The sequence below is a fragment of the Chiroxiphia lanceolata genome, chromosome 5 (genome assembly GCF_009829145.1).
Source record: "Chiroxiphia lanceolata isolate bChiLan1 chromosome 5, bChiLan1.pri, whole genome shotgun sequence".
NCBI lineage: Eukaryota > Metazoa > Chordata > Aves > Passeriformes > Pipridae > Chiroxiphia > Chiroxiphia lanceolata.
In genome coordinates, this window is record NC_045641.1 from 1,781,622 (window position 1) to 1,799,424 (window position 17,803).

At 45.2% G+C, this 17,803-nt stretch overlaps 1 protein-coding gene across 1 annotated transcript in view; it reads right to left on the reverse strand.

Moving 5' to 3' along the window:
- Positions 1–17,803, reverse strand: part of LOC116786584 (leucine-rich repeat and guanylate kinase domain-containing protein-like) — a 49,601-nt gene that overhangs the window by 7,362 nt on the left and 24,436 nt on the right. Inside the window, exons 12-17 of the mRNA XM_032687275.1 lie at positions 15,190–15,286; positions 14,260–14,373; positions 11,627–11,828; positions 11,098–11,205; positions 6,837–6,967; positions 2,794–2,882 (exon numbers count right to left, since the gene is read on the reverse strand). Coding sequence (XP_032543166.1) covers positions 2,794–2,882; positions 6,837–6,967; positions 11,098–11,205; positions 11,627–11,828; positions 14,260–14,373; positions 15,190–15,286 — 741 coding nt within the window. The remainder of the gene's footprint in view (positions 1–2,793; positions 2,883–6,836; positions 6,968–11,097; positions 11,206–11,626; positions 11,829–14,259; positions 14,374–15,189; positions 15,287–17,803) is intronic.

The window sequence follows — 17,803 nt, forward strand, 5'->3', positions numbered from 1 at the left end:
ATAATTCATGAATTTGTTCTTTTTAATGATAACCTACTTTTTAGAGTTCTTGTCTTGTTTTGCTTCAGATCTCCTGCAAGGAATAAAGTTTCACTCTGTTCCACCTCCATCAAACACGGCAAGGACTGACCTTCCTCTTTTATTTCCCAGTAAAATTTGAAATTAATCCACTTTAATGAACTTTCTTCTCTCCGTTTGTCCCACTTTGGTCCAAAATGTCACTTCCCAGGGGGAGAATTTTTAGGTCCTTTCTCACCCAACCCATTGTGATTTTTTTTTTTTGAGTGGGAATCACAACGGTTTGGGTGGGAAGGGACCTTAAAGATGATCCAGTGCTATCCCCTGCCATGGGCAGGGACACCTTCCATTAGCCCACGTTGCTCCAACCTGGCCTTGGACACTTCCAGGAATCCAGGGACAGCCACAGCTTCTCTGGAAAACTCTGCCAGTGTCTCTACACACTTTGCTTCTCCCACTCACAAGTCCATGTCTTCACTCAATTCAGATCTCACTGGAATTTCAGAGGAAAAATGAGGATTTATATTGGAATAACTGAAGCCAGGCTGTAGCAAAGTAAAAGCAGAACTAAAATGCTCCCAAGAAAAGAAAGATAAAAGAAAAATAACTTCAAACATGGATATTCCAGAGGAGAGAGGAACCTGGGATGCACCAAAACTAAGATGGATCGAGATGTGAGATGTGTGCCTGGGATTGCTGAGCCAACACGGCCTGAAACAAGATTAATGCCATTTTTGAGCAATTTATGTGGAGATAATTGTGCCTCCCACGCATGATATAGTGCCTTCTGTGCCAGCATGTGTTGTAGGGACACCTGAAATCATGGAATCACAGGATGGTTTGGGTTGGAAAGGACCTTAAAGATGATCCAGTGCCACCCCCCTGCCATGGGCAGGGACAGCTTCCACTAGCCCAGATTGCTCCAAGTCCTTTCCAACCCGGCCTTAGACACTTCCAGGGATGGGGCAGCCACACCTGGATCCACAACTGGGCCTTCCATACCTGGAAATACTCTGAAAGTGGTCAATTTTGAGAGTTAATTTACTAATTCGAGTTGATTTGTAGTAATACCACTGAATTTACTAAGCAGAGACACAGAGAAATATAAAATATATTAGATATATAATTAAGAACCGTGGAAAGGGATAAGAGAAGATAACACTCTACCTCTCTCCAAATTAGCTGGATGCTGCTGCTAATATTGCTACAAACAATGAAATCATGAATTTACCAGCTGAGCCACCCAATCCATGCACAAATTCCTGGCTGGGATCTTGAGCAGAGCCAAAGGAAATCACATCACCAAGGACTCAGAGTGTGCACAAAGGTGGCCACCACAGCTGAGAGGGAGGACATGCAGTGAGCTTTGGAGCTGCTCCTGACCCAGGCCCATAATTCCATATTAAAAGAAAGATCCATCAAATCCCGTGTGAGTTTTCCAAGGTGAAACCCCTCTCTGATAGGAATTCAAAAGTTAATTCTGTAAAAACAAAGACACTCCAAAAGCTCCTGGACTGCCCTACCTGACCTTCCAGGTTCTCTTGCTAATTCCTGCATTCCAGGCTTTTCTCTCAGAATTTCAGCTATTTGATAACATTCATATTTATGATATTTTTTGACTTAAATTCTTGCTTGGAATGGGGTGTTGTCTCCTCTGCATCCATCCCTCCAGGCCAGGCATTGGAAATGCTGATTGGGGGTGACAGGATTTTTCTCTCACCTGCCCCAGCTTACCTCCCAAAATCAGCTTCCAAAGGAATGAGAATTGTAGAATGAAGGCAGCAAAAAAAAAACAACTAAAGCAGACTCAGAAGAACAGTTCATGTTGCAGAGCTGAATCAACCCCAAAACACCTCCAGCAAAAGAAAACACCCATTTCCATTTTTATTTCTCACTTCAACACCATTTAAAATCAGTAAAGATTTGAAAAATGCATTATTATGATGCATTTCTTTCTTTCTTTTTATTTTTTAGAATTAATTTCCAGCCTCTGGCACTGGAGTGATTCTCATCAACACATCTGGCAACTGGGCAGCCCTGAGAGGGGGGAAATTTTCTATTCCTTCGGATTTTGCTGATTTAGAGGCCTCTGTGATGCTTTAAATGTCCCCACTGGGAGCCTTTTTCGTGGCAGGTAGGAAAAACAAGGAAGGAAGAATTCAGATTAGGGAGGTTTACACCAGGGGAAGGCAGAAGGGCTCAAAACTATTGAGATTCAGAGAGTTTTAAGCTGGTTTTGCAGGGCTGTGACTGCGAGGAAGGAAAGGAAGCAGGGCAGTCAGGATGGGACTTCAAAAATTAAAAAATAAAAAAAAAAAAGAAAAAAACTTTTCTAAAATTTTAAAAAAAATTTTTAAAAAATTAAAAATTAAAAAATAAAACAAGGAAGCTTGCAGAAATTCTGTTTAAACAGAGAAGATTCACTGCAGCAAACACGAACTGGGACCTTCCACCACTAATTACTGCTGAAAAAAACCACCACGTCAGAGACTGAGCTGCCAGAAAAAGTGGTCCTTTTCTTCTCTTTTTAAGAAGACACATCAAATAATTCCATGGTTTTAGACAAGTTACTCGTGGCTGGCTCTGCCTCATCCATTCCCAGTGCGCTCCCAAGTCAAAAGCCAAGTTGGTCCGTGATTTATTTGGGATTTAAAAGTGGCAGGGAATAGAGCTGCAATCCCTGACAGTTTCTAATCATTCAGGGGAGAAGAAACCTCAGACAGGCTCTTTTTCACTTGAATTCCAAGGAAGTTGGCTGAGATCCCTCTGGGTTACCTGGGAAGCAGCTGGAGAGGGGCAGGAGGTGCTTTCCATGACAGGGCCTGACGTGCCACGGAAAAACGTCTTCGGAAAGAAGCTTCTTCCTGGAAAAGAAAGGAGCCCAACTTTACACAGCAATTCAACAGCAAATGTGGGGATTTAAGTGGCTATGACAGCCCTTTCATGTGCTAAAATTCCAGAGCATGTGTATTTATAGATTTTTGGGGAAATGGCAGAGGAATATTATAATTAAAAAGGTGCTGGATGTGATTCACTGATGAAATTTTTTGAATAATGAAGCTCTTGACCTCCAGTGAAGCTTCAATGTCTTCACAGCAGTCAAAATAGTTTCTACAAAGGAGTCAAAAAGTCTCTGCAAGTCCCTGACAGGAGGGGGGAGCCAGGGGGAGTTGGGTTCTGCTCCCAAGGAACAAGGGACAGGAGGAGAGGGAACAGCCTCAAGCTGTGCCAGGGGAGGTTTCAATTGGATATTAGGAATAATTTCTTCCCAGAAAGGGTTGTCCAGCACAGGAACAGGCTGCCCAGGGCAGGGGTGGAGTCCCCATCCCTGGAAGTGTTCAAAAAACACATGGATGTGGCACTTGAGGAGGTGGTTTTGTGGTGGACACGGTTGGACTCGACGACCTTGGAGATCTTTTCCAACCTCAGCAACTCTGTGATTCCACGAGAACGTGGCAGGAAGAAAAACCTGCAGAAAACCACTTCTGATGCCTCCCAACTTCCCAGCACCACAGGTGCTTAAAAAAAAATTTAAATTACAGGGCAGAGTTATTAAATCCTGCCTCGTTATCAGCCGAGAGCCATTGATAGTTATCAATCAATAAATCAAGGCAATTAGTAAATCAAGGCAATTAATTTAATCTGTTGAATTAATTAATCATGTCTGTAACAGAGGTGAATGCTCACATTGTGATTATTGTGAATTCCTTCACTATTTATCCTAAATCTCCCTCACTGAGCTTGTTTTTAATTTCACTTTTTTTTTTGTTAAATATATAATTCTGACCTTTTTTTTTTTCCTTTGCTGGGTGGATTAAGGTAAGAACCTTCCTGTTCACACCTTGCACAGTTAATTACAGCCATCCAAAATTAGGGCAGGGTTGGCCTGGCCACAAGGGATGAACTGCAAGGAATCAGATCCCTGAGCAGCAGATCCTGCTGCTTATTTTGCTCTTGGATAACTCACGTGAATAACTCACATTAATTTCTTCGTATTTTTTATTTCCCAGTTCTTCAGGACGTGAGTTGAATGTGGGCACTGCAGTGACAGCACATTATTTGGGTGCCAAAACCAGCCTCAAATGTTAACAGTTTAGCCAAAATTTTACTTGAAAGTCTACAGATGTATTTATATTCTTCTCATTAAATATGGTCTAAGAGGATTCTGTGGTTCACCTTGAACATTTTACTGGGTTGACACTGAAAAGCTTTTGCTTCCTGTAAAAAAATCTAATAAAAACTTCATGCAGTAAACGACACAAAGGAATTACCAGCACTGAAAGAGGAGAATAATAGAATAAAAAGAGGTTTGTGGCCACTAAGTTAAGTTAAACCTGAGGTAAATTATGGCCTCCTCCATCTTAAACCGCTTCTCCCTGCCTTGGCAAAATGTCAAATTTTGAAATAAAATAAAAATCAACGAGTTCTGGGGCCACCAAGGGAAGGGATAGTCTGGCTTCTCCCTCAGCTTCCACCAACAGAGCTTTGGATGGAGGAAAGGTGACAATGGACAACATTTGTGACAGGTTTGGAGTCGTTCACGGCGTGAAAAGAGACATTTCGACTCAGAAAAATGAAAGATGGGAGTTTCCCTATTTCTGCCACCCATCTCCCAGGCAGACCTTTCTCCATGGCTTTTTTAAAGCCTGGGAAAAGAGGGGTAGAAGGGGGGGCTGTCACTCCACCTCCAGCATTAATTCTGCCCATCAGAGGTGGTTATAAATTGGACAGCAGGTCATTGCTGCCAAGCCATCGCTCAGTAGAGTGACAGCAGAGCCCTGGAAGGGAATCAGCTTCAGAGCTTTCATATTTCTTTTCCTCTTTCCCTTGTTGTTGTTGTCTAAAAAAAGGAGCATTAGACACATCTGCTCCAGAGCCCCAACAGCCCCTCTGCCTGCAAGGAGAAGGAATTCCTTTGGGGAAAGTGAGGAAAAGAGAGAGAGAGATGAAGCTGGAGTTGAACGAGGTGATTTGAAACCCAAGCCCTTCGTTGAGACTGATCATAGAATCACAGAATTATAGAATCAGACAGGTTGGAAAAGCCCTCTGAGATCATCAAGTCCAACCCTTGATCCAACCCCACCGTGGTTCCCAGCCCATGGCACTGATGCCACATCCAGTCTGTCCTTAAACACCTCCAGGGATGGAGAATCCCCCACTTCCCTGGGCAGCCCATTCCAATGGATGATCCCTCTCCATGGAAAACATTCCCTCCTGATGTCCAACCTGCCCCTGCCCTGGCACAGCTCGAGACCGTGCCCTCTTGTACTGGCTGGAGAGCTTGAAAACTCTACAGAAGCTGGACCTGTCCAGCAATAAAATAACCAGTTTACGAGGCTTGCAGGAACATGATCTGCTGGAGACCATCAACCTGGAGGATAACCAGGTACCACACTTCATATCCACCTCAACTTCTTCTAAGAATGCAGAATATATTTATTTTTTAAAATTAAATTCCTTTGAGAGACCAAAAAATCTCACAACACTGCAAGAAGTGAATATTAGAATCATAGAAATCATAGAATCATAGAAATCACAGAATCATAGAATCAGTCAGGTTGGAAAGGACCTCTGAGATCATTCAGTCCAACCCTTGATCCACTACCTCCATAGTTCCCAGCCCATGGCACTGATGCCACATCCAGTCTCACCTTAAACACTTCCAGGGATGGAAAATCCACCACTTCCCTGGGCAGCCCATTCCAATGGCTGAGCACTCTCCATGGAAAACATTCCTTCCTGATGTCCAACCTGACCCTGCCCTGGCACAGCTCGAGGCCGTGCCCTCTTGTCCTCCTGCTGGTTCCCTGGAGCAGAGCCCGACCCCCCCCCGTCTCCCCCCTCCTGTCAGGGAGTTGCAGAGAGTGAGGAGGTCTCCCCTGAGCCTCCTCCTCTCCAGGCTGAGCCCCCCCAGCTCCCTCAGCCTCTCCTCCCAGCACTTGTGCTCCAGTCCCTTCCCCAGCCTCGCTGCTCTTCTCTGCCCCTGCTCCAGCCCCTCCAGGGCCTTGCTGAGCTCAGGGCCCAGAGCTGGACACAGCACTCCAGGGGTGGCCTCCCCAGCGCCCAGCCCAGGGGCACAAGCCCTGCCCTGCTCCTGCTGCCACACTCTTCCTCAGCCAGCCCAGTTTTCTCTGGCACAACACTTGGAAAGGCTCAGCTCCAGGTGTTTTCCACTGCCACAGGATGGCATAATTAACCCTCATTGTCCTAATAACTGCATCTATTTCCATGGAATAGGATCATTTCATATCTTGTAGAAGTGAGAGATGAAATTCAGCTCCATTAGACCAGTAAATGAGTGGATGAAGTGAACTAGGATCAACAGGTTTATTCTGGTGTAAAATGGAGCAGAAGCTACACTTGTGCTCTTGTCTGATTCACCTGCCTCATTCCCAAGGGCCTGGAAGGACAGGACACAAGGAATGGCTTCCCACTGCCACAAGGCAGGGATAGATGGGATATTGGGAAGGAATTCCTGGCTGGGAAGATGAGGAGGCCCTGGCATAGATTGCCCAGAGAAGCTGTGGCTGCCCCTGGATCCCTGGAAGTGTCCAAGGCCAGGTTGGAGCAACCTGGGCTAGTGGAAGCTGTCCCTGCCCATGGCAGGGGGTGGCACTGGGTGGGCTTTAAGGTCCTTTCCAACCCAAACCATTCCATGACTCTGTGATTCCCATCAATCTGCCTTTAACTCCGGGAACCAGGAAATATTGTCGGAATGAAAGACCGACGGAGAACAGGAGCCATTTTTCTCCGGAGAGAGTGAGAGGTTTGACTACAACTGATCATTTCTATCAAAGGTTCCAGGAAATATTCCTTACCACAGAGCCTGGAGGTGCAGCCTTCATGTCCAAGAAGGCTCTGGGATATTTTTTGGTAGGAGAGTCCAAGAGGTCACTGACAGATGGAGAACGAATCACTCCACCGGGGGACAACAGCTGAGTTCTTGAGCCTGAGGTGGAAAAGACACAAAGATTCACACAAAAAAGACACCAAAATATTGTGAATTTCCATCCCTGGAAGTGTCCAAGGCCAGGTTGGATGAGGCTTGGAGCAATCTGGGATAGTGGGAGGTGTCCCTGCCCATGGCAGGGTTTGGAATGAGATGGGATTTAAGGTCCCTGCACCTCAGTCATGTCCTCTGAGCTAATCACAATCTAACTAATTAGATGTTTTCACTTTCTAAGAGCTCTCAAAATGCCATGGGGAGTTGGAACAGGGCACCTTCTCACCTGTTATTTCCCTGAATTTCTGGGAACAGAGATCCAAGGACTTGCACCACCGGCATGAAACACAAACAAGGCACAACCAACTCCTTTTTTAAAACCAAAACTACTTCAAATTGGAAAAAAAAAATAAATCTTTAAGCTGGGATGTATCCTGTCTATAAAATGGTATCTAAATATTAAATTAAGCCATAGAAATGGTCTTATAAATATTGGGACATGGCAGTATGCAGGAATTCCTTCTACCAGGAAGGAATTCCTGGCTGGGAGGGTGGGGAGGCCCTGGCCCAGGTTGCTCAGAGAAGCTGTGGCTGCCCCTGGATACCTGGAAGTGTCCAAGGCCAGGTTGGACCAACTTGGGATAGTGGAATGTGTTGGGGTTGGAACTGGATGATCTTTAAATTCCCTTCCATCCCAAACCATTCCATGATCTCCCATCTCTCCCAGCTCAGGGGTGTTTGTTCCTCAGCTTTAAGAATTGACTCTCAAACTGGTTTTCCCCTCTGGTGACAAATCCAAAGGAACTGGGGCCTCTTTGTTCTCCTGTTTGCACAGAGAGGATTTGATCCCTGGCTCTGCCCAGTGCAGGAGTTCCTTCCCTGCCAGGAGCAGAGATTCCATGGATTTATATTTCTCTCAGTGCCTGAACAGTGCTGGGGGACATGTCAAGACACTAAACATGGTTTTTAGTCATTTGGATACCCAGCAAAGCCCAAAAGGCTTCAGTGAAACCTTTCAAGATCTCCTGGGCTTGGACATCTGGAGATCCCAAGAGGGATTTCAGGCAACCTCTGACCCCTTCTCTCTGTGCTGGGCAGCACCCAAGGGGTAAATCTTGTTGCCCAGAGAAGCTGTGGCTGCCCCTGGATCCCTGGAAGTGTCCAAGACCAGGATGGAGCAACCTGGGATAGTGGGAAGTGTTGGGGTTGGAACTGGATGATCTTTAAGGCCCCTTCCATCCCAAACCATTCCATGATCTCCCATCTCTCCCAGCTCAGGGGTGTTTGTTCCTCAGCTTTAAGAATTGACTCTCAAACTGGTTTTCCCCTCTGGTGACAAATCCAAAGGAACTGGGGCCTCTTTGTTCTCCTGTTTGCACAGAGAGGATTTGATCCCTGGCTCTGCCCAGTGCAGGAGTTCCTTCCCTGCCAGGAGCAGAGATTCCATGGATTTATATTTCTCTCAGTGCCTGAACAGTGCTGGGGGACATGTCAAGACACTAAACATGGTTTTTAGTCATTTGGATACCCAGCAAAGCCCAAAAGGCTTCAGTGAAGCCTTTCAAGATCTCCTGGGCTTGGACATCTGGAGATCCCAAGAGGGATTTCAGGCAACCTCTGGCCCCTTCTCTCTGTGCTGGGCAGCACCCAAGGGGCAAAGCTTGTTGCCCCATGGCAAAGGGGTTGGAACTGGATGGGCTTTAAGGTCCCTTCCATCCCAAACCACTCCATGATTTTACCAAAGCACCGAATTCCACGGATGAAAGCTGTTAATACATTATCAGCTCTGAAAGGAAAATTCCACTTCTGCTATTAAAAGTTTTTTCTTTTTAAAAGAAGAACTTATCTATTTCCTCCCAGTATTTTTACAGAAGCTCTTGCACAGCAGTTCATTACAAAAAAGAATTAACAGCCCATCATAATCTCCCCCAACCAATCTTCCCCCTGCCACCGTCTGACTGAAAATGTCCACATTAAAGACAACCTGGGGGCAAGTTTTTTAGCATAAATTATTTCCCACAGTCCATAAGGGCAGAGGATGTCTAGAAATAGGACATTTAAACTTATTTAAACACCTCTAAATGAAGCTCCAAGTGAATTTAATAGTGTGTAGTAAATTTAAAAGCTACTTTATGGGCAGCAGAATTACCCAGATCTCGTGGTGTTAATGGGGTTTCTGTAACTGGTGACAAGTCAGAGCTGCTGAGGGAGACAAAGTCCTTTAAAAGCACTTCAGATAAACACACATATATTAAAAAACACTGGGGTTATTTAAAAATATTTTCTCTTTAATCCTCCCCCTTCTTTCCTCATGATCCATTTAAGGTTTTGTTGCCTTCGGGCCAAAACATCTGCAGAGTTTTTAAGGCAAGAAAGCACAATATTACAGCAAATAAAGCAAGGGAATCATTCTCATTTTAAACCAACGAGGAAGTTCTGGAAATGAAAACAAAACCTACTTAGTTTAAGGTTAAATAAGACTCCTCAGAAAGGTCCTCAGTGCTGGAGCTCTGAGATGCCACCATAACGTGCAGCAGCTTTTTTTCCGTGTCCGCGGGGAAATCAGGATTTATGAATCCTTTCAGGACACAAAAAATGACTCAAAATTAGGAGCTGATGAATTTTACACTCTCCTTCAGTGATATTTCCCTCCTTTCTTTCAGCTGCTTGGATTTGCAGCTTCCTGAGCCACACCAAGGTCCTGGATGTTGGCTCTGTGTTCCCAAAGGAACCTGATTCACTGCTCTGGGTTGCAATGGGTCTGACCAAGGCAGCCATAAACCATGGAAAACCCTGGAATTAGAGGAAAAAGACCCCAAAAATGAGTCCACGTTGCAGGTCATCTTCCTGCCAAAATCTCTGCTCCTTGTTTCTTTTTCCTGTGGTGTTTTAGAGCTCATATTCTGCTTTCATCCCAGCTGTGGGAGAAATTGTGTGGGAGAAATTCCAGCTGTGACAAGAGAAGTCCTCCTTTCTTCCTCCACTCTTCTCCCTCACCTTTCCCTCCTTGAGCCCTCCTTCTGCTGCTGCAGGGGGAGTTTGGTCAAGGAATTGGCCTGTCTGGAAGTTGTTGCTGGGAGTTTTGGGGGATTTTTTATTTGTTTGTTTTCCGTATATTAATATAGGAAGGAGGAATATTAATACATTAATATATTAATATATTAATGAGGAGTGTCTGAGGGCACTTGGCTTGTTCAGCTGGAGAAGAGGAGACTGAGGGGAGACTCATCAGGGTCTGCAGCTCCCTCAGGAGGGGCAGCTCCAATCCCTGATCCCTGTGACAGGGACAGGACCCAGGGAATGGCTGGAGCTGTGTCAGGGGAGGGTTAGGCTGGATTTTAGGGAAAGGTTCTTCATCCAAAGTGTTGTGAGGCACTGACCAGGCTCCCCAGGACAGTGGGCACGGCCCCAAGGCTGCCAGAGCTCCAGGAGGGTTTGGACAACGCTCTGTGGGACAGGGGAGGGATTCTTGGGGTGTCTGTGCAGGGCCAGAAGCTGGACTGGATCCTTGTGGTCTCTTCCAACTGAGGATATTCTATGAATTTTTGGATGGAACCATTCCCTGATCCAGATTGCACGATCACAGGGATGAGAGCAAGCACTTGGATTGGCTGGAGGTGATCATGAGGCTCTTTTAAAAGGCTAAAAGGCTCCTTTTAAACCCACTGCAGATGATTTGGGCTTGTCCTGCAGCCCCAAAACCACTTGGAGCGAATTTATAAGTTGTCTTCACTCATTTTAGCACCCTGATTTTCATGCTTTTTGGGATTCTTGCTATCCTGGGGAAGAGGGTAAGGGAAGGTCCCAGTGCCAGCCCATTTTCCTCTTGTTCAGCAGCTGGATGGACACAAAGCTCTCCACCATGGACATGGATCTCATTTGGGATGAATTTGGGAGCTCCTCAGCCCTAAACCATCCTCAGAAGAGTCAGGCAGCTCACTTGCTGCATCTTCTTGCCTCAGGGATGTAAATCCATCAAGGATTCAGATCCCAGGGAGGGATCAACCCATGGCGGAGGAGCACGAGGAGGTTTCAGGTCTCACAGGTCACTTCATTCACAGATTTCAATTCTTTTAACAATAAGTAGGAACATTCTACTGATAAAACCAGGAGGAACATGTTCCCAGATGTGGTACCTGCTCTGCTTCTGGTGTCCTGGATGTCATCAGAGGCTGCAGGGAGCTCCAAGTCCAGGAACATCTTCATGAGGAGACTCAGCTCCATGAATGCCTCATTCAAGTCATCTGCAGAAAGGGAAAGGATGCAAAATATAACCCAACCTTTCATCAGGACAAAGACAAGGACAAAATCACAGAAGTCTGACACAGAAATACATTCTTAACTTATCCAGCTTTGGGAGAGAAAAAACCCCTTCATCTCCATAAACAGCACATTCAAGAAAACAACCTCAAATTCATCTCAGGTTCTGCACTCACCAAAATATTGTCCTTCTGCAATTAGTGGCTTATCTTTTTTTAATACCATCTTTAAATTGTAAGCTCTGTGTGCCCTTGACAATAAGTACAAATATCATATTTTGTAGCACAGTGATTTCACCAGCAGTGGGGTGGACCCCAAAAATCACCTCCCCAAAAGGGCAGGTGCAGAACGAACTGGAAAAGGATCCTTCTCCGTCACAAAAATCACCTCCAGGGATTAACTCACCCGTGTTGATGACTGCATCAAAGTATCCTGGGGAATCCTGGCTGATTTGGAGGTACATGTCCACTCTGGAAACTGCCTCTTCAATCTCTGGCCTGCTGAACAATCCTGTCCTCCTCAGATGGGTCTCATATTCCTCCTTGTCCGTGGGCACCACCAGGACATACTTGGGTTTAAAGTAGGTGCACTTCAAGCTCCTCACACCCTTGGAAAGTAAGCAGAGAAACACAGTGGTTTGGTCCTGAAACTGTTGGAAGTGGGAGCTGAGTTTAGGACAGCTCTGCATTTATCCCAAATTCCTGGCTGGGTAGGTTTTGGTGGCTCCAGGAGCGAAGGGAAAGCGCAGCAAACACGTTTCCCCCCGCCACAAAACCCTTCACTGGCTGCAAGTGCAGCCTCAGCAAGATTTAACTTGGCAAATTTGTGTCACTCTCCTTTAGCAGCCAGAGATAAACTCGAGATTAAGGGGAAGGAGCAGCTCTAAATTTTCAGTCTCGGCCCACGGACCGTAATTAAAATTTCTTGCAGCAGCGCTAAATCACTTTGGTTCCGAGATAATGGACTCAGCAGCTTCTCCTCACACCCATAACTCACTGTTATTGTTTCTCAGCTGTGTAGCAGAGCCCAGGGTGATACAAGGCTCTGCGTAATTCCTTAAACTTCCAGGACAAAGGAATTTTAGAGGGAGTAGCTTTGGCAATACCCAAAGTTACAACGAGTCACTGGGCGAGCCCCCTCATGAATAAACACGACGTTCCATTAAATCCTCCCTCCTAAATTACTTGATAACACATCTCCTCTGTGGGGCACCAACAGCTTTAAAAGGCACCCCATTCCATCATATTTAATCTCCTATTTTTCTTTCCCTTGGACATTAAGGCTCTGTCTGGCAAGACAACAAACACCCTCCCTGCCTGTCTCGATCGGTGAAAACTGAGGGTGATTCACGGCCCTGTCAAAAACTGAGGGGGGAAAAAAAGGAAATGGAAACACAGAGGGATGAAGTTATTAATTTGCTGTTTAATATCAGCCAAGAAACAGGCACTTCGAGCCAGCATTAAACTGTTGATCATCTGAGCAAGGAGCTACTTGTTCGTTTTGTACATTTATATGCAAAGCAGTGGATGTGCACGGGTTTATTTGGGCCAAAGGGGGCTCAAACTCCTCCTGAACATCGAGGGATTGAACTAAAAACTAGTTTTCAATCATCCCTTTCACCAATAAAATTATCACCCTGCAATTAATGAAATTTAATATCATTTTTTTTGCTCAAGTCTCCCCCTAGTTGAGGATGCTCAGCTTAGGATCCTGTGTTAGCACTGCAGTCTCCTACATCTTTTTTTTTTTAAATCTCTATTGTTTTTTCCAGTCTCACATCCCAGGCCCTCAGGAAGGAGTCTCTCCTTCTGGAATCTCAAACAAGTCTCTCATTTCTGGGATCTCAAAGAGATGGAGCTTAAATTTGTGGAAAGATCTTTACATTTATATGCAAAGCAGTGGATGTGCACGGGTTGATTTGGGCCAAAGGGGGCTAAAACTCCTTGTGAACACTCAGGAATTGAACTAAAAACTAGTTTTAAATCATCCCTTTCACCAATAAAATTATCACCCTGCAATTAATGAAATTTAATATCATTTTATTGCTCAAGTTGGGGATGCTCAGCTTAGGATCCTGTGTTAGCACTGCAGTCTCCTACAGCTCTTTTTTTTAAAAAAATCTCTATTATTTTTTCCAGTAGCACTTTCCAGGCCCTTAGGAATGAGTCTCTCCTTCTGGAATCTCAAACAAGTCTCTCATTTTTGGGATCTCAAAGAGATGGAGCGTAAATTTGTGGAAGGAATTCAGAAGGGAAGGGCCTTTCCTTTTGTGTCACCTCAACCCTGGGCCAGTAAATGTTTGATCTAAGATAATGAGAAATACTTAATTAGAAAATTAGCTTAAAACTTTGGGCTTTTGGGACTCCAAGAGAGAGTTTTTGACACTTTGTGACCCAGTTTCTTCCCCCCAGCAGGACTTCTGAGATCCTGCCACCTGTGCACCTGCACCTGACAAACCTCAGGGAGGGGGAAAAGCCTCCAAGAAATCACGTTTTTTGACAGTTCTGCCCAAATTTTTGCCTCAGGCCCGAAGTTCTGAGGCTTCAGCAGCGAAGATGACTTTCTTTTAGGGGGGATTTGTAGCTCTGGAATGAGGTGTGGATGGTCTGGAATGAGGTGTGGACGGGTGGAAAGCTGAGGATGCTGTGCTGGGAAGGGCTGGTGATGGGAGGAGATGGGAGGGGAGATGGGGCTGCTGAGGATGGAAAAAACAGGCCAGAAATTTTAAGGAGAGCAGAAAAATCCATGTGACTAAACCATGGAATTATCAGGGTTGGAAAAGACCTTGAAGATCATGAAGTCCAGCCTGCCGAGGCCACCATTAAACCACCTCCCCGAGCGCCACATCCACGTGGATTTTAAATCCCTCCAGGGGGATTTAACGCTCGACCACCCTTTCCATGAGGAAATTTTTCCCTAATATCCAACCTAAACCTCCCCTGGCACGACCTGAGGCCGTTTCCTCTCGTCCTGGCCCTCGTTCCCTGGGAGAAGACGCCGATCCCACTCAAATGGTGACACGGGAGGTCAATTCCTACCTCGATTTCCAAGTGAACGCAGGTCCCGAGCCCCTCCCTGGCAATGGATTCCAAAGTGTCTCTTCCCAATCCATAGTGGTGGCCACTGTATTTGTAGGTTGCTAGAAACTTCCCCTGGAATTCAAAACAGCCAAGGATAATGCAAAGGGGAATATTTCAAGGGGAACAATTTCCTTGAACGAGAATAATCCCTCTGGGCTTTGCTTTCTCTCCCTACAAAGTTTCTTGGAGTTTAAAATCACCAAGAACGAGGCCAAGGAGAGCCCAAAATTTGCAGAGATGTGGGTTTGCACCTTGGCCATGGATAATAAAACACCAGGATCCTACTGATGGATCCCAGAATTCATGGGATATTCATGGATGCTGCAGAGAAAGCAAAATCTAAAGCAGGGAACATCCTTATTTTGATAATCCATCAAACCATAGGAAATAGAAGATTCCAAAGAAAAGGAAGGACTGGAATTGGCCAGGACATTTCCAAGGTAAAAACCTCACAACTCTGGTTCCCACAGGATGTCTGGAAAGATCTATAATTATTTGCTTTTAAAATTAAACTCCTTGATAATTGTTATTAAGGATCAGAGCAGCTGTTTAAGGCTCTGTTGTCTCCCTCATTGTGGCTTTTCAAGCCCAAGTTTTACAGTAAAAAAAAAGCATCAGAAAACAGTAGCTGGAGGCACAAATCCTGCAGAAAACAAAACAAAACAAAACAAACCAAAATATTCCTTCAGGGGGAATTTGTTAAACTTGCAAAGAATTCCCTGCAGGGTGGCTGGGAAATGTTGGAAAAAAAATAAAATAAAAAATAGATATAGAAAAACACAGCTCTGGAATGGAACACACAGACCCAAACTTCAGATAAAAAAATAAAATAAATCAGCCCTGGACAACTCTGGGAGCAGGAAATGGGCTCCAAAGGCAGGTACTTACTGTATCCACCATTTCCTTAAATGCTTCTTGAGAGATGAAATAATAATCCAGCCTGTTTTCTTCCCCAAAATAAGGTCCCCTGGTGGTGTGACAGGGACTGGAAAATATATGGGATAATAAAGAAATAACCTGTTTTCCATCACAGAAGCAGCTGTGGAATATGGGAAGGGGGGGGGAAGGAGGATCCCATAATTCATTTTATTTGTAAGAAGTGAAGAAATATGAGAAATAGAGGTGCAAATCAACCCACTAATGCTGCATGTTTGAAGGATTAACCCATAAATATAAAAACAAAGAGAAAAAGTTTAAATATAACATTAAATTTGGGTTATAAATCCCCCCCCTCCCAGCCCAGCAAGGTCTGAACTGGAGCTGTCACAGGAACCCTGGGAACAGAGAAATGATAAATCCAATTTTTTTTCCCCGGCTCTGGGGGGTCGTGGGATGATATAAAAGACAAATCTGAAATATGGAAAACCAGAGCAGGACTTGGGCTGAACTGGGAGGTTAAAAACCCAAATATAAAGCCCAATCTTTAGGCAGATCTCCTAAGAGTAAGGGGAGAAACAATCCTGAAATCAGGGGGATTAAGTGGGAAATAATTACCCACGGGATAAAGCTCAGCTCCATGAGCTTCCTACCAGGATGGACCACTAAAAAAACCACCCAAAAAAACCCCCCCAAAATCAGCCAAGTGAATGCAGGGAGCAATTTTAGACTCAAGTATTCAGTGGCTCACTTGGAAATTATATTTTAGGTCAGTTCTCTTTGGCAATGATATTTTACTCCTCGTTTCTACTTCAAGAAACCATCAAGAAATTCAGTGTACAAGGCAGAGCTTGACAGATCTTTGTTGTGATAACCTTAGAAGATGCCACTTTTTTTTCTTTTTTTTTTCTTTTTTTTTCTTTTTTTTTCAATCAGCACATGAGAACAGGGAGTTCCACACAGGACTCTGGAAAATTCCCCTTTTCAAAGGTTTGATTTTCCCCTAAGATAACGTGAACACATCCGGCTTTAAAGGTCACTGCTGAGCCAGATGGTTTGAGGGTCCAATTTCTTTTTTTAAAACACTTTTTTCTACATTACAACCTTTTTTTTTTTTTTTTTAATTGCAAGGCCATGTTTACATTCCAACTGCCAGAGTGTCTTGCCTGAAATACATTTTTAATGAGAGGAATGTTTGAAATGGAGAAGTGCAAGCCATAAAATTGCTTTAAATCTCCCCTGAATAATTAAAATACAACTTTGCTTTATGGTTGCAATTTTCTGCTCCGTTAAGATTCTGTCTCTCTCCTTTTTTTTTTTTTTAATTTTTTTCGTTTATTTTCCTCCTCGTGCATGAAAGTTTTAGGAAATAAAACACAGACAAGCATAAAAACAATGCTCTTTAAAAAAACACACACACACACACACTTAGAAAATTTCAATTGGCATCCGATTCATTTGTAATTTCCAGCAGGAAAAAAACACAGGAGTTGCTTTAAAGAAAGGCAAAAAAAAAAAAAAGATATTTTTAGAGTCACACAACCTCTTTCTTTAAAAAGTCTGGTTAAAAATGAATGGATAAATTAGGGCAATAAAAAGAAATTGGGAATATATAGAAGAGAGACAATATCCCGGGAATAGAGAGCAGGGAGTGCTACAGGACCTATGAAAAGTCAGGAACTGGGAAGAATGGAATGGGTGGGAGGAAGAGGAACATGTTGCACCGCCTCATTTTAGGCCTCAAATTATTAAAATCATCGATTTTTCAGCCTTTAGGCATCAAGGCTGGAATTCCCTTGGGAAAGGAGAAGTTTCCAGGGAGCCCAAGGCTCATAATGGTGCTGGGTGAGGAAGTGGCTGAGGGCTGGGCCCAGAGAGTGGTGGGGATGGAGCTGCATCCAGCTGGGATCCAGTCACTAGTGGTGTCCCCAGGGATCAGTGCTGGGCCCGATTCGGTTTAATATCTTTATTGATGATTTAGATGAGGGGATTGAGTCCATTATCAGCAAATTTGCAGATGACACTAAGCTGGGGGAGTGTTGATGTGCTGGAAGGCAGGAGGGCTCTGCAGAGGGACCTGGCCAGGCTGGATCCATGGGCTGATTGCAAGGGGCTGAGGTTCCCCAAGGCCAAGGGCCGGGTCCTGCCCTTTGGCCACAAGAAGCCCCTGCAGCTGCAGGCTGGGCCAGAGGGGCTGGAGAGCAGCCAGGCAGGAAGGGAGCTGGGAGTTGGGCTGGGCAGGGAGCTGAAGAGGAGCCCCAGTGTGGCCAGGAGGGCAAGAGGGCCAATGGATCCTGACCTGGCTCAGGAACAGTGTGGCCAACAGGTTCAAGGAAGTGATTCTGCCCCTGGACTCAGCACTGGGGAGGCCACCCCTGGAGTGCTGTGTCCAGCTCTGGGCCCTGAGCTCAGGAAGGCCCTGGAGGGGCTGGAGCAGGGGCAGAGAAGAGCAGCGAGGCTGGGGAAGGGACTGGAGCACAAGTGCTGGGAGGAGAGGCTGAGGGAGCTGGGGGGGCTCAGCCTGGAGAGGAGGAGGCTCAGGGGAGACCTCCTCACTCTCTGCAACTCCCTGACAGGAGGGGGGAGCCGGGGGGGGTTGGTCTCTTTTCCCAGGCAACCATCAGCA